The sequence below is a fragment of the Notolepis coatsorum genome (genome assembly GCF_963971535.1).
Source record: "Notolepis coatsorum genome assembly, chromosome: 14".
NCBI lineage: Eukaryota > Metazoa > Chordata > Actinopteri > Aulopiformes > Paralepididae > Notolepis > Notolepis coatsorum.
Genome location: NC_140178.1, coordinates 14,179,396 through 14,193,708, shown reverse-complemented (window position 1 = coordinate 14,193,708; position 14,313 = coordinate 14,179,396). Strand labels below are relative to the sequence as shown.

Genomic DNA, 14,313 nt, shown 5'->3' with positions numbered 1-14,313 from the left:
CTTACTGATTTAAATCCTTACAAAACAAATATATATACAAATATATGTAAAACATAAAAAAATATATGTAAAACATGAAGAAAATAAAATAAAAATGTAAACACCCGTGAATGTCAAATCCCTTCCTCATCCCTGTACCTCGTGAAAATGATTTCTTTATAACTCCGTTTGAATTGTATTATATTTGGACATTACTTAAGCACAACATTCAGACTGTTCCACAGTTTCACTCCACATATTGAAATGCAATGACTTTTCCTGGTAGTATGTACACTACACTAAGAATACACTCGTACAGTACTTTGAACAACACGAATGCTCACACTGTCCCTCTTATATTCAGTGCATCACGACTGGTCTGTCCTGCTGCTGTAGGGCCCAGTAGCCTCACTCTGGCGGCTGTACAACTTCCTTCCTCATACAAAGGTCACAGATTGCCTCATTAACGTTAACGGGTTCCCTATTAGCGTTGGGTTTAAATCCAAAATATTGCCAAATCCTCTGGCACCATTGTGTAACCATGTCATGTGGTCCAGAGACTTCCTTCTCTCCGTCACGTGGTGAAATCTACTCTGCTACTCTGTGCCGCGACTCTGCTGTGCACACAGACGGAGCAGACACTTTCAGTTTATAAAGTTGTCTGACTGAAGTATCGATAAGATTCAGATTCCTGAAAATGGGCTAATTTGGGTTTTTTATTTCTATTGAAAGAAAACATCCATAAAGTTGTGGAGCGTGTACAGAGCAAATTGTGACCACAATTCAACACAGGACTCACCTTCGCTGCTCTGGCCTCAAAGGGTCTGGGTCAGCCTCCTCACGATACCAGAAGTACGCCCAGAACGAACGAGACGTGATCGTTTTTTCGCTCGCAGAACACTGGGTATCTTTTTGCAACGATTGAAAACAAATATGCAGCTACCTCGACCGCCAATAAACCAAGAATTCTTTCTGCATGTAAAACAAAAAGAAAAGAAAGCACACGTGACTGAGGCAATAGAGCAAAGAGGCTTGTGTGAAATGTATTGAAAACACAGACGGTACCGCTTGTTGCCAGCAGGTGTCGCTTTAAAGTGGTGGTTATCCTGACCAACTGTGGTGTTTTCTTCATGGGCAGTGCAGGCCTTGTGTTCTCCATTGTGAACCCTTATAGTCCAGAACCCCTCTGCTGGTGTCAGGACACGCTTGCCCTTCCAGTTAATGGACCCGCTAGTTATGCCCGCCACCCAGTAAGTGTGCATGTTGTCGTTCAGTGCTCAGACAAACGGTAAATGTCTAATTCGAGCGCTTGCCCATTACAAAAGGCGTACCGCAGGGTTCAATCCTGGGGCCAGTCTTATTTACTATTTGTATTAATGATATTGTCTCTTCGTTGAGGGGTTGTCAGGCTCATCTCTATGCAGATGACACTATTGTCTATTGTGTTGTGGGCTCGCCCAAACAATAAAAAAATATATATATATATATTTATTTATTACGTGTTGTATTTCCCGACGTCATTGTAAATGAGTGCTTGCTCTCAATGATCCTTCCCGGATTAAATAAAGATTGAACGAATGAAAAATATACTGTACACAACGTATCTTTCTGTTTCTCTGCTTGCAGGCACCTTTAAAATCCAGAAGACCAGGCTGCAGAGGGAGGGTTATGACCCGCGCTTCTCTACCGACCAGATCTACTTTTTGAACTCCAGAGCAGGGCGTTACGAGGTCGTAGATGAGGAAATGCACAATGACATAGTGGAGAGTAGGATGTCTCTATGAGATGGCAGAGCGAGCGAGGCAGTCAGGGTGCCTCTTGTTGAACACAGTAGAAAGAGGGGGCCGGATCTGTGTACTGCATGGCAGTATGGATCTGTGTACTGGTGGCAGTATGGATCTGTCTCTCCTCTCTAAAACACCTCCCTGACTCTGAATTATTCAGGGACTGTAGAGGAAAGGGCTCCGTCAGTAGGCAGCCGTTGTACTGTTACAGATCATGTTCTAACACTGTATGAATAACACCCCAGGACAATAGTGCGAGGGCATTCGTTTCCGTTGTATTTCATCATTTTTCCTGCTCATAGTTTAGCCAGAAGAACACCTGGGGGGCTTCAGACATTACGGCTGCGTTCACACTGCAAGCTTTAGTGCTCAATTCTGATGTATTGCTCAGATCTGATTTTTTCGTTTTTTTGTTTGGCTGTTCACATTTAAAAAAAAATATATATATATATGTGGCCAATATCAGATTCCAGTGTGAACTGCTCGCGCTCCTGAACTGACCCGCACGGGGCAAACGAGGAATAAAGAAGACGGGACGTAAAGAATTGTGACAAATGTCAATCTAGACTGATGTAAAAAAAATAATAATCACATGACTGTTCAGACTGAGGTCGCGTTGCAAAAAATCTGACCTGTATCTGATTCCGGGCCACATTATGAAAGTGGCCCGAATCGGATTTGAAAAGATCAGATTCCATGTGATTTGTGCCGTTCACACGGTCGTGAAAGAATCCGATCTGAGCCATATAATGAGCAAAGAAAGAAATCAGATTCGGGGGCCACTTTCGTCTGCAGTGTGTGAACGCAGCCAAAGTGATCTTCCCGCGGGGGGGGAGGGTCTCACTTGAAACGGGATTCATGTTATGGCACCAGAATATTTCGCCTGGTGGTTAAGAGATAATGAAGGAGTCCCGTGAACAGGGTGAACAGGGTGAATTAATGCTGCAAGCGCCACAGAACGGGTAGGATCTGTGTAGAATCGAGCAATACTTGAGTTATGGCTGTGTGTTAAGGATGACAGTGAGGCTGTGATTAACCATTATGCAACATGCAGCGTACATGCACTAGGACAAACACTAACTGTAGGAGGTTTATTTAATTTCTTTAGTTTTTTTTTTTTTATGGAATGTTACATTTTGTAGCAAAATGAAACCTAGATACTTTAGTTGGAAGTTGTGCACGAATCATGTTTTGAAGTAATGCACAGGTTTATAAACAGACACACACTCTCAAAGTTGTTACTGAATGTGCCTTATATGAACCATCATCCTGTGCCCCATTTACAAATTGTGTTTAACGATTTGCCTGAAGTTCACAAAGAATGCGGAAATAGATTTTTAACAGTTCTCATTACATTTTTTTGTGTCTTAAGAAGCTCAGTGGCATACATTGTTTTGACCCCATGTAACAAAAGTGTTTCGACGGTAGAGTAATAATGTAGATATAAATGATTGTGAATCTTAACATTATTTTGAGATCTGGCAAACGTTTGAGTGTAACTCGAATAAACATTTCAGAAGATGTGTTCCGTTACGTGTGTTCATAACAACACTACAAGTGGCTTGTGTTCTAATGCGCACTGCTTTCACTAAAGACTAACATGCCTTATTCTTCACACATGTCATTAATAATAATAATAATAAACTTTATTTGTATAGCACCTTTCATACAAGAATTGCAGCTCAAAGTGCTTCACAGCAGCAAAAAAAAAAAAAGTGTAGACATATACAATTCACATTAGGCTCCAACATCCCAACAGGCCACCCTGTTTATGGTTTGATTCTATGGCAGTTTTAAAATAGACAATAATATAACATTGAAAAGCAACTCCCGATTCTCTCATCTAGAACAACGTTTCCTATCGTCTAGTGGCTCTGATAGCAGAAGACCTCCGTGGAGAATCGAGCTCGGCTGACACAGATATTCTCGTAGGCAGCATCTTCAGAGGATGCTCGGTGCAGGTCGTGCAGAGGTACGGGAAGACTCTGGGCGCGCCGATATCCGCAAAAGTAAAGAGAGGCGTCCTCTCTCCGGGGTCAAAGAACGCCACCATGCCTCTGTCCATGTCCAACACCACCCTGACCACCCGCGGCGCTCTCGTCATGGTCAGGGACGCCCACGGCGCCGTGCAGGCCTTGTGTTCCCCGTTGCGGAACCGTATCGTCCAGAACCCCTGCGCGGGCGTCAGGACGTGCTTGCCCTTCCAGTTGATGGATTCGCTGGCCACACCGAGCACCCAGTACGTGTTGTCGCTGACCTCCACGTCCCAGCTGTGGCGCCCGGAGTAGAAGCCCTGCGAGCCCAGCATCCCCGCGCTGATGTCGAAGCGCTCCAGGTTGTCCGGCAGCTTGCGGATCGGGCGGCAGCACTGCACGGTCGTCAGGTCCTCGGACAGGTCGAAGCAGCTCGCCGCCGTGTTGGGGTCCAGAACCACGGGATCTGGGGGGGGGGGGGGGGGGGGGGACGAGGAAATCGGACAAAAGTTAAGGAAAGAGTGATATTAACCGGAATCAAAATCAGAAAGGTCTTTATTGCCAAGTAGTTTTCACATACAAGGAATTTGCTTTGGTCGTGGACAATAACGGACGGATAATAAAATAAAAAGATGGAATGAAATCAAATGGAATATGAACTAAATTGGGAGGGGAGAAAACGGAAAAAGAAGGGGGGAAAAGATCATAAAAAAAAAGAGGGAAGCACAATAGAATATAACTATAATTAGGGGAATAGGCCAGGGCTGTACAACTGTAAAATAAAAAGGTGGAATAAAATGGGATATAAACTAAATGAAATAGAAGCACAATAGAATACAGTATTATTTCAATTTCAAACCTTTATTTAAACTCTTATAAGACACTGAGGTCACCCTCATTTACAGCGATGACGAGCTAACAAAACAAGACTGTTTATCAGCAACTTCATAGGGACAATAAATAAGAATAAACTATAAAAAGAATCAGCTAAGACGGTTACAAGTTGACACACAGTGGTCGGAGATCATACTTGCAAAAGAAGGAAGAACCTTCAGCTTCAGAGTCAGTCGAAGGGCATTCCAGGAAAAAGCTTTTCCTAGTTCAGAGCAAACTGGAGGAACCCTAAGAACCAGCCGGAATATTAGAAACAGGAACTCACTGTATTTGATGATCTCCTTCATCTTCTCCCACACGTTGTATCTCAGAGAGCCCAAGTGCTTCGCCACGTCAATCAGGGCTCCAGGAATCATCTCAGGGTCTGAGGTGCTTCGCCAGGTTCTGTAACCAGATCTAGTATTTAGTGCGGTCAATCGATTAAAATATTTAATCTGATTAATCGCATGATTTTCCTTAGTTAACTCGCGATTAATCTCATTTAAAAAAATTCATACCTTAAACTGATCTTTTTCAAGTTCCATGTTTTAATACTCTTATCAACATGAGTCAACAAAAGCTTGCTTTATGCAGCCATTTAACACAAAAGGATGACCCTCATGCATCGCAAATTTGCATCAAATTCAAAACAGAGTGATGCACAAAATAACTTAAAAGAAAATAATAATTTAAAACAATGAAATAATAGGGGAAAGAAAACGTTAGGAACTTGTTATATTCACCCACACAAGGGCTGAGTACTCACCCCCCCCCCCCTCTCTCTATCTCTCTCTCACACACACACACACACACACTTTGAGTCAGAAACAAACATAGTATCAATGAGAGTATCAATAATACACCGGAGTGAAGTCTAGTAAAAAAATCTAAAAAGTTAATAGTGAGTTAAAAAAAATAGTGGCGTTAATAGAATCGGGCGCTGACGCGTTAATACCGCATTAACTAGTATTTAGTGGTCTACCCTGAATTTGGGGATTATATAAAGTCTGTTCGCCGGGATTTGCTAGAGCTGAACACACCCATTTGGGAAATCTCATTAAAGCATTGAAGAGTTATTACTAAAATGGGCTTTGACAAGAATCAACATACTGTACCTCTTGATTGTGTCCTTGTAATTCTGTAAAGCAAATTGAAGAAAACGATTTTCACCATGTATTATGTTCAAGTAATATAACTTCAAACATTACAGGTGCATCTCAATACATTTTAATATCGAGGAAAAGTTGATTTATTTCAGTAATTCAATTCAAAAAGTGGAAATCATATTATTATATAGATTCATTACACACAGTGAAATATTTCAAGCCTTTATTTCTTAAAATGTTGATTATGGCTACAGCTAATGAAAACCCAAAATTCAGTATCTGAGAAAATTAGAACGAGACTAATAAAGAAATATATATATATTACAGAAATGTCGGCCTACTGAGCGGCTGGGTAGCGCAGCGGACTAAGCGCCTGCCTACCACCGCAGAGACTCTGGTATCAAATCCAGCTGTCAGCGGTGCCTCCGGCTTGGTCGGTCGTCCATACTAACACAATTGGCAGTGTTAGCGGGTGGGAAGCTGGTGGGGTGTGTATCCTGGTCGTTGTAAACAGCGACTCCTACTGATCGGTCGGGGCGCCTGTTCAGCAGGGAAAGAATCTGGGGGAGGTAGTGTGATCCTCCCACGCGTTACACTCCCCCAGTGAGAGTCCTCGCTGTCTGGTGAAAAGAAGCGGCTGGCTGACTCCACATGTATCGGAGGAGCAGTGTTAATTTTGGCAGCTATTTTAACTTTAGTTTTAGTCTTAGTCATGTGTCAAATGCTCCTTTTTCGTTTATCATATTTAGTCATCTTCATTTATTTTTCGTTTAGTCAGTTTTAGTCAACTACAGGTCTGAACATTTTAGTCTTAGTCAGTTTTAGTCTCGATTTTGTCTTTTTTGTTTTAGTCTAGATTTAGTCGCAGAAAACGGATGACATTTTTGTCATTTTTTTCCGTTAATGAAAAAAAAGGCATTTTATTCTCTTGTAATGCAATTGTACCGCTACAGTCAGTCAAATTCACATTAATTTCTATTGGGATCATAGATTCATGTAGACGCCCCACTCCCCATATATACACCATAAGACATAATCAAACCAATAGTTTTAGTCTTAGTCATGTGTCAAATGCTCATTTTTCATTTTCATATATAGTCACCTTCATTTATTTTTCATTTTAGTCTTAGTCGTTTTAGTCAACTAGCATTTTAGTCTGTCAGTTTTTGTCTTTTTTGTTTTAGTCTAGATTTAGTCAGGGGAAAAGGCTTTGTTGACAACCATATTTAGTCATTTTCGTTGACAAAATTAACACTGTGCAGGAGACATGTGATAGTATCTATCAACCCTCCCTAGGCCGGCAAGTGGGGGGGAAATGCGCGCAACGACCAGGAAGGGCATTGGCATAACACCTAAATTGGGATGGGAGAAAAATACGTACATTTATTTAAAAAGAAAATCTGCCTACTGAAAAGTATACGCATTCAATACTTGGTCAGGGCTCCTTTTGCATGAATCAATATAGTTCCTCAATATTCTAATTCATTGAGATGCACCTGTACATTCAAGTATTTCAATTTGAACTTTCTTTGTACAATTAGTTGAAGAATCTCTTATCAACTGACCTGCAGGAAGGGGATGTCCTCTGCTCTCATCTCCTGCTCCACTTGTACTATTGTGTTGCTGAGGTACGACAGTTCCTTGTTGATCTCCTCCATCATCTGGTTCATCATCCCAGTCTTCTGCATCTCCTCTGCCTTTAAAGCGGTGAGTCTGGCTGCCTCCTCTTCTCTCAGGAACTGTTGAAGGGTTTCGAATTCATCCTTGATCTGCCTCTCCGTGTGCTCAAACTGGTTCTGTAAATAGACGCGTTTAGACTGATGACCTCTATTTGCTTAAAGGTGCTGTAATGTTTTTGTTCTACATGTTCAAAGAAGTAGCTCTACATTCTGACAGCCATCACTGATACAGAGTGTCTGGTCAGTAACATGGGTCTCCCAGTCCCTCCACTCTGCAGTAAACAGCCATCACTGATACAGAGTGTCTGGTCAGTAACATGGGTCTCCCAGTCCCTCCGCTCTGCAGTAAACAGCCATCACTGATAGTGTCTGGTCAGTAACATGGGTCTCTCAGTCCCTCCGCTCTGCAGTAAACAGCCATCACTGATACAGAGTGTCTGGTCAGTAACATGGGTCTCCCAGTCCCTCCACTCTGCAGTAAACAGCCATCACTGATACAGAGTGTCTGGTCAGTAACATGGGTCTCCCAGTCCCTCCGCTCTGCAGTAAACAGCCATCACTGATAGTGTCTGGTCAGTAACATGGGTCTCTCAGTCCCTCCGCTCTGCAGTAAACAGCCATCACTGATACAGAGTGTCTGGTCAGTAACATGGGTCTCCCAGTCCCTCCGCTCTGCAGTAAACAGCCATCACTGATACAGAGTGTCTGGTCAGTAACATGGGTCTCCCAGTCCCTCCGCTCTGCAGTAAACAGCCATCACTGATACAGAGTGTCTGGTCAGTAACATGGGTCTCCCAGTCCCTCTGCTCTGCAGTAAACACTAAATAAATTTCCTGGTATCCCGTTCCCACTTTATCCAATCAGGAGAGAGAACTCTCACTGCAAAAGTTGTCTTGTCAAAAATAAGAAATAAAACGTAGTTTTAAGCAAATATGTGAGATAAGATTTCTTGTAATTAGTAAAAAATATCTAGGGTTCTCTCTCCTGATTGGATAAAGTGGGAAGGGATACCAGTATATTTATGTTCTGTTTACTGCAGAGTGGAGAGACCGGGAGACTCAGCGATGGCTGTCGGAATGTTTAACACTTTAAATGTAACACTTATTTTAACAAGACATACTACTTACAGTATCTTTAAAGTGATATTTGGTTGTGATAAAAACACTCTCTCTACCTTAATGTGCTCTGTCACGTCGTCACAGATCGATTTGGCCTTCCTGTACACCTGCAGCTTGACCTTCAAAGGCAGCAAAGCCGCCTTCAGCTCCGCCTGCAAGGTCAACGGCAAGACAGCACTTTAACACGGTGTTGGCATTAATAAATAAAAATGATAAATGGTGTATTTATATAGCAGCTTTTATCCAAAGCGCTTTACTATTTGTTCCTCACATATTACCCATTCACAGCGGAGGCGGCCATGCAAGGTGCCAACCTGCTCATTGGGAGCAGTTAAGGTTTAAGTGTCTTTGCTCAAAGACACTTCGACACAGGAATCGGAGCAGGAATCGAACCGGTAACCTTCCGACTACCAGACGACCGCTCTACCTCCTGAGCCTCTGTCACCCCTTCTAGGTATATAGAATGATTATATGCAGGTATATTCAGACAGATATGTATGCATATATAGATATATATATATTAGGGCTGACCCCGATTAGTCGAATAGTGGACTAATCGTTCTAAAGGAGCCGTAGTCGACTGCCAACCTTAGTCGAATGCAAAAAAATTATATTACCGGTATATATATTATTATCATTCTTTCCAAAAGCAAAGAGGCCTAGAAGCGTGGCTAACACTAATGGCGCGCATACTAGCGAGGCTAATTGCCTAAAAAAAATTGGCACAGAGGCGCTGAAAGAGGATTTCACCCATCTAATGAACACACTAGACTAGACAAATATCAAGATGTATCCATCAGTGGACCAATTGCATGCTTTTGCAGAGGACAAGAAGCCTTCAGTCGACTCCTTCAGACATAAAGCACCCCCCACAGCCCAAATGGAATAATAATAATAATAATAATAAACTTTATTTGTATAGCACCTTTCATACAGAAACTGCAGCTCAAAGTGCTTCACAACATAAAATGAGCACATAATGTGCAGACATATAAAATCACAGTTTTTCACATTACATCCCAACAGGCCACCTCGTTTATGGTTTGATTCAGTTTTAAATAGACAATAATAAAAAGAGTAAGATAAAATAGATGGTATAGTAAAATAGTGCAGTGCAATAAAATTATAGAATAGATAAAAAATATATATATATTTTACAGTGCAATAAAATGGTTCTGGATTACTGTTCAACAGTTCAAAGTCGTCTTTACCTTCTCTATTTGGTATCCACAGTTTAAAACTTGACAGTCTTCCCTCCTGTTTTATACCCACTTTGACCCTTTGAACCTCCCACCCAGGGCAAACCTCCCCCTCAGGGCGCAGTTCCCTCTCTCAGGGTGCAAAGCCTGACAGTCTCTTGTTTGTTACCCACACAGTTTAATACCTGACAGTTTTGAACCTGTAATAAAAAGCAATAGACAGAGTAAAATAATACAGTGCAATAAAATAGTAGAATAGATAATAAAATTATGCAATAGAATGGACAGAGTAAAATATTGCTAATGATACATTTATTAAATTTGTATATATATATATATATATATTATTTTTTTGCATTCGGGGGGGTAGTCGACTACCGAATATAAATATACTATCATACAGAGTTATATGGGTAGACTATATGAGGTAGGTAGTTATGATTACAGTGCAGGGCAGTTGTAGATGATGAAAGCAGTAGGTAGGTATAAATTGAAGAAATTATATTAAATATAGAAATTATATATTTTCTAGGACACTTCGACACGCTGCCCGGGAGGAGCGGGAATCGAACCGGGAACTTCCAGATTACCCCCCCGGCATCCATAGACATACTGGATCTGAGGCGTCCATAGTGTCGGCATCCATAGACATACTGGATCTGAGGCGTCCATAGTGTCGGCCGTCCAGGGAGGAGAGTCAGCCGTGCATTCATGTCACATTATTAGTCTCCATTAACTCATTCGGTGCCAGCTATTAGTCTTGGCCTTGTAGCTAACGTGCCAGGTTTCCATTACATATTTTCACTGTGCGTCACTATGTTTGGAGAGTTATATCTATATTCTATATTATAGCTATGGGGACAATACTATGGTCATTTGACAGTGACATTCTTCTGTCCAAGATGCAAAAAGGAGAATTTTTTCATGAATATGTTCGCGCATTATCCCGTGGTGAATATAAGTATAATTTCAGAGTGATCCGGGATCATTCTTGGGAAGCGATTTATAGGGCACAACTTGAATTCTACTATAAGCGTTGGCGTTTCTTGCCTGGACACGCTACTATTTCCAAATCAAATGTATATAATAGGTATTATGTTTCATCATGAATGCATGAAAGGGGGGGGGGGGGGGGGGGTCGTTTCTGATGCTTTGATTGCCAGTAACGGCATTCGTATTGAACACTAAAAACGCTGATCAGCTGGATCAGTATCAAAACATTGTTGGATCAAGCTGAAATTGATGTCAGATAGTCCCTGTGGTCGGGGGTATTCCAAAAATAATATTCCAATTGTCTGATCGCGATTTCCAGTATTGGTGTCCATCTGGTCCCGGACATAATTTGTCACAATTTATGGATCAAGTGTGCCAGATGCGTTCCAAAGTGGTTTGATGAAGCGACTTACTCGGCTCCGTCTAAATATAGCGCCCGGAGACATTTGAGTGCACTTTGGCGATCACAAAATCCTTTCCTATGGCAACTCTGATGTCAGTGGATGAATAATGAATACAAATATTGAATAAAAGAAAAAATTACCAAAACCCGAGATATCTCGGATCTGGCAATTAATTAAAGATAGGGATGTCCGGTATTATCGACCGACTGATATTATCGGCCGATATCGGCAGTAAAATGTGATATCGGAAAATATCGGTATCGGTTTAAAAACAAAAAAAACAATAACAATATTTGTTATATATCTAGTGAAATTATTAGTTACCTGAAATTATTCAGTTTTTTGGACGGGGAAACCCTGCATATATCGGTATCGGTTGATATCGGTTGATATCGGTATCGGAAATTAAGAGTTGGACAATATCGGAATATCGGTATCGGTAAAAAAGCCAATATCGAGCATCCCTAATTAAAGAGTTAACTCTTGTAATAATAATTCATTTAATTTATATAGCGCTTCTCAGTAACCCGAAGTCGCTGACAGTAGGCAAAAAACAGGGAACAATATGAAATACACAGGAACATAGAGACACAGGAACATAGAGCCACAGTAACGAGCAACAACAGGTTGGAGGAGGGGGGTTATGGGTAGGGGGGGTTGAATGCTAGGGAGAACAGGTGGGTTTTGAGATGGGATTTGAAGGGTGGAGAGTGAGGGAGAGTCTCTGATGGTCTGAGGGACGGTGTTCCTGACTCGGGGTGGAGCACGTGAGAAGGCCCGATCACCAACACTTTTTGAGTTTGGATTACGGGACAGTGAGGGAAGCAGTGGAAGAGGACCGGAGGGGCAGTAAGGGAGAAGGAGGTCAGTCAGGTAGGGGGGGGGGCAGGTTATGGAGGGCTTTGAAGGTTAGGAGTAGTATTTTGAAGTTAACGCGTTCCTTGATCGGGAGCCAGTGGAGGACAGGAGTGATGTGGTCACGGGACCGGGTGTTTGTGAGGAGGCGGGCAGCTGAATTTTTGGACCATCTGAAGTTTATGGAGGGAGCGGGAGGTGATGCCAGAGTAGCGGGAGGTGTTCTCCCGCCCCGTAGGTCGCGGGGGTCAGGTCAGGAGAGTAGCACGCTCCGGGTGCCAAGTCTCACGAAAAACCTTACGCTCCTGGTTTCAAGTTTCCCCGAGGGGCCCCGAGCAGCAACCCACCCAAAATATAAGTCTATTATTAGAAATATAATTAACTCTGCCAAGCGCCCCTCATACATATTCCCGTTTCAGGGTATAATGTGTCCGGCTTGGAGGAGCACAGGGCAATCACAAAGACTTAAGTTAATGATGTAATAATGATGATGATGAGGATGATGATAATAACAATTATGATTATTTGTGAGGAAGAAAAGTTATGTAACGTTAGATGTTGGGTTATAAATGACGCGCACACATGGAGTGGACAAAAGCTAATAACGTTCTGAACAAGCAATTAGTTGAGTGCCAATTCAGTGACTTTAAAATGATCCTGCGTAGCATTTTCTTCATAGTACGTGGTAGTCGTTGTGAAAACCTAGCATAACAGCAGCGTGACCCCAGAATATGTTCATGCTTGCAGTAATCACTAAAAGTTTAGTGTATTTAATGCTGGTGAAACTCTCGAGGTGGCTGAGTTTGATTGTTCACAAGTTATTGTGGCTTTAAAAAAAAGAAATTTAAGAAAAAAAAAGTTTTTAAACAAAAATTCATACAAAGTCGATTATCCATTTGAATGACTTCCAACAACCTCTCTCCTTCCTACCTTACAGTCATGAACACCTTCCTTAATGGGGTAGATCCTGTGACTCCTGTGAGCATCAGATTTCTGGCACACGCCACAGACCGGCTCCAGGTCTTCCAGACAGAACAGCTCTAGTGTTCCTTTGTGCTCGCCGCAGCAGTACGGGCCGTTTGTGTTTCTACTCATCTTGGGGGATTTACAGGCCTCCGGCACCGGGCTCCACCACTATAGTCACCTCGCGAAACAAAGACGGCACAAAGGACAGCTGTCCCCCCCCCACACTGCCCCGTCCGTCCCAGCTGTCGCTATAAGACGGGCTTTGCAGACAAGTTAGCACCACCGGCTGATGGAGAATATTTCTGCAGATTGGACAAGAAAGGTTGCCCTGGACAAGAAAGGTTGCCCTGGAGAAGAAGAGTGTGTCTGGCAGCGGGTGGCTCTTGCTTTGGAGGGCTTTAATGACCCCCTTCCCACGCCTCTCAAGGCAACACCCCATTTAAACCTGAATGTTTGCCTGAAATAAGGGAGTGGGCGGCTCAGCGCCCCACAGGATGTGTGTTGTGTTGAGCGTGCAGCACGTTACAGCCACTCAAGTGCTGGGGAGAAGCTTCCCTGCGTGGAATTAAACTAGCAGTTTGACTACATTTTGCAGTAGCTTGCTGGTAGTTAATTTTTCTGTCAAATGAAGCAACGAGAACATTGAGTGTCATATAAATAAGACCAGGAGGGAATTGGCACCTGAGGAGTCACACGTGATCGTTTTAAAAGAACACGCCAACATTTTGGGAAATTAGCTTATCGTCTTCTCCAGAGAGAGAGCATAACGCTACCTCTCCCAGACCCCCCCCCTGACCGACCAGTAGGAGTCGCTGTTGCAACGACCAGGAATACTACCTTCACTGGCTTCCCACCCATGAACGATGACAATTGTGTTTGTTGGAACATCTGCCCAAGCTGCAGGTACCGCTGCCAGGGATCAAACCCGGGTCTCGGACCTCTACACTACCCAGACGCCCCAATAGTCCATTTCCAATGACTCGTGGGTGAAATCGGAGGATGTTGGTGAGGTTTGAATGCTTCCACTTGAGAAGTGGTGTGAGAGGGCGGCTGGGTGGCGCAGCGGACTAAGCGCTCGTCACCAATGCGAGAGACACTGGTATCGAATCCGGCTGTCAGCGTTGCCTCCGGCTTGGCCGGCCGTCATACTTGGCTCAATTGGCAGAGTCAGCGGGAGGGAAGCCGGTGGGGTGGTATTATGGTCGTTGTAAACAGCGACTCCTACAGGTCGGTCAGGGCGCCTGCACAGCGAGGGAGGGAGATGGTGAGGGTAGTGTGACCTCCCACACGTTACACCTCACCAATGAGAGTCCGCGCTGGCAGGTGAAAAGATGCTGCTGGCTGTCTCCTATGTCTCGGAGGAAGCAGACTTCAGGGCTCCCTA

The 14,313-nt window shown here is 43.1% G+C and overlaps 2 protein-coding genes across 3 annotated transcripts in view; one reads left to right on the top strand and one right to left on the bottom strand.

Annotated features, from left to right (window-relative positions):
- Positions 1 to 3,278, top strand: part of slc27a1a (solute carrier family 27 member 1a) — a 44,752-nt gene extending 41,474 nt beyond the window's left edge. For both annotated transcript variants that reach the window (XM_084329316.1, XM_084329315.1), the window contains one exon: positions 1,606 to 3,278. In XM_084329316.1, the coding sequence (XP_084185442.1) occupies positions 1,606 to 1,763 (158 nt within the window). In that variant the 3' untranslated portion in view covers positions 1,764 to 3,278. The remainder of the gene's footprint in view (positions 1 to 1,605) is intronic.
- Positions 3,279 to 3,621: 343 nt separating this feature from the next.
- trim35-13 (tripartite motif containing 35-13) lies at positions 3,622 to 13,360 on the bottom strand (the record flags this gene model as incomplete). Its single annotated transcript, XM_084329015.1, has 6 exons — positions 12,894 to 13,360; positions 8,569 to 8,664; positions 7,281 to 7,511; positions 5,725 to 5,747; positions 4,896 to 5,014; positions 3,622 to 4,202 (listed from the first exon to the last, which is right to left on the bottom strand). The coding sequence occupies exons 1-6, from the start codon at positions 13,056 to 13,058 to the stop codon at positions 3,622 to 3,624; spliced, it is 1,215 nt and encodes a 404-aa protein (XP_084185141.1). The 5' UTR covers positions 13,059 to 13,360.
- Between the last annotated feature and the right edge of the window lie 953 nt (positions 13,361 to 14,313).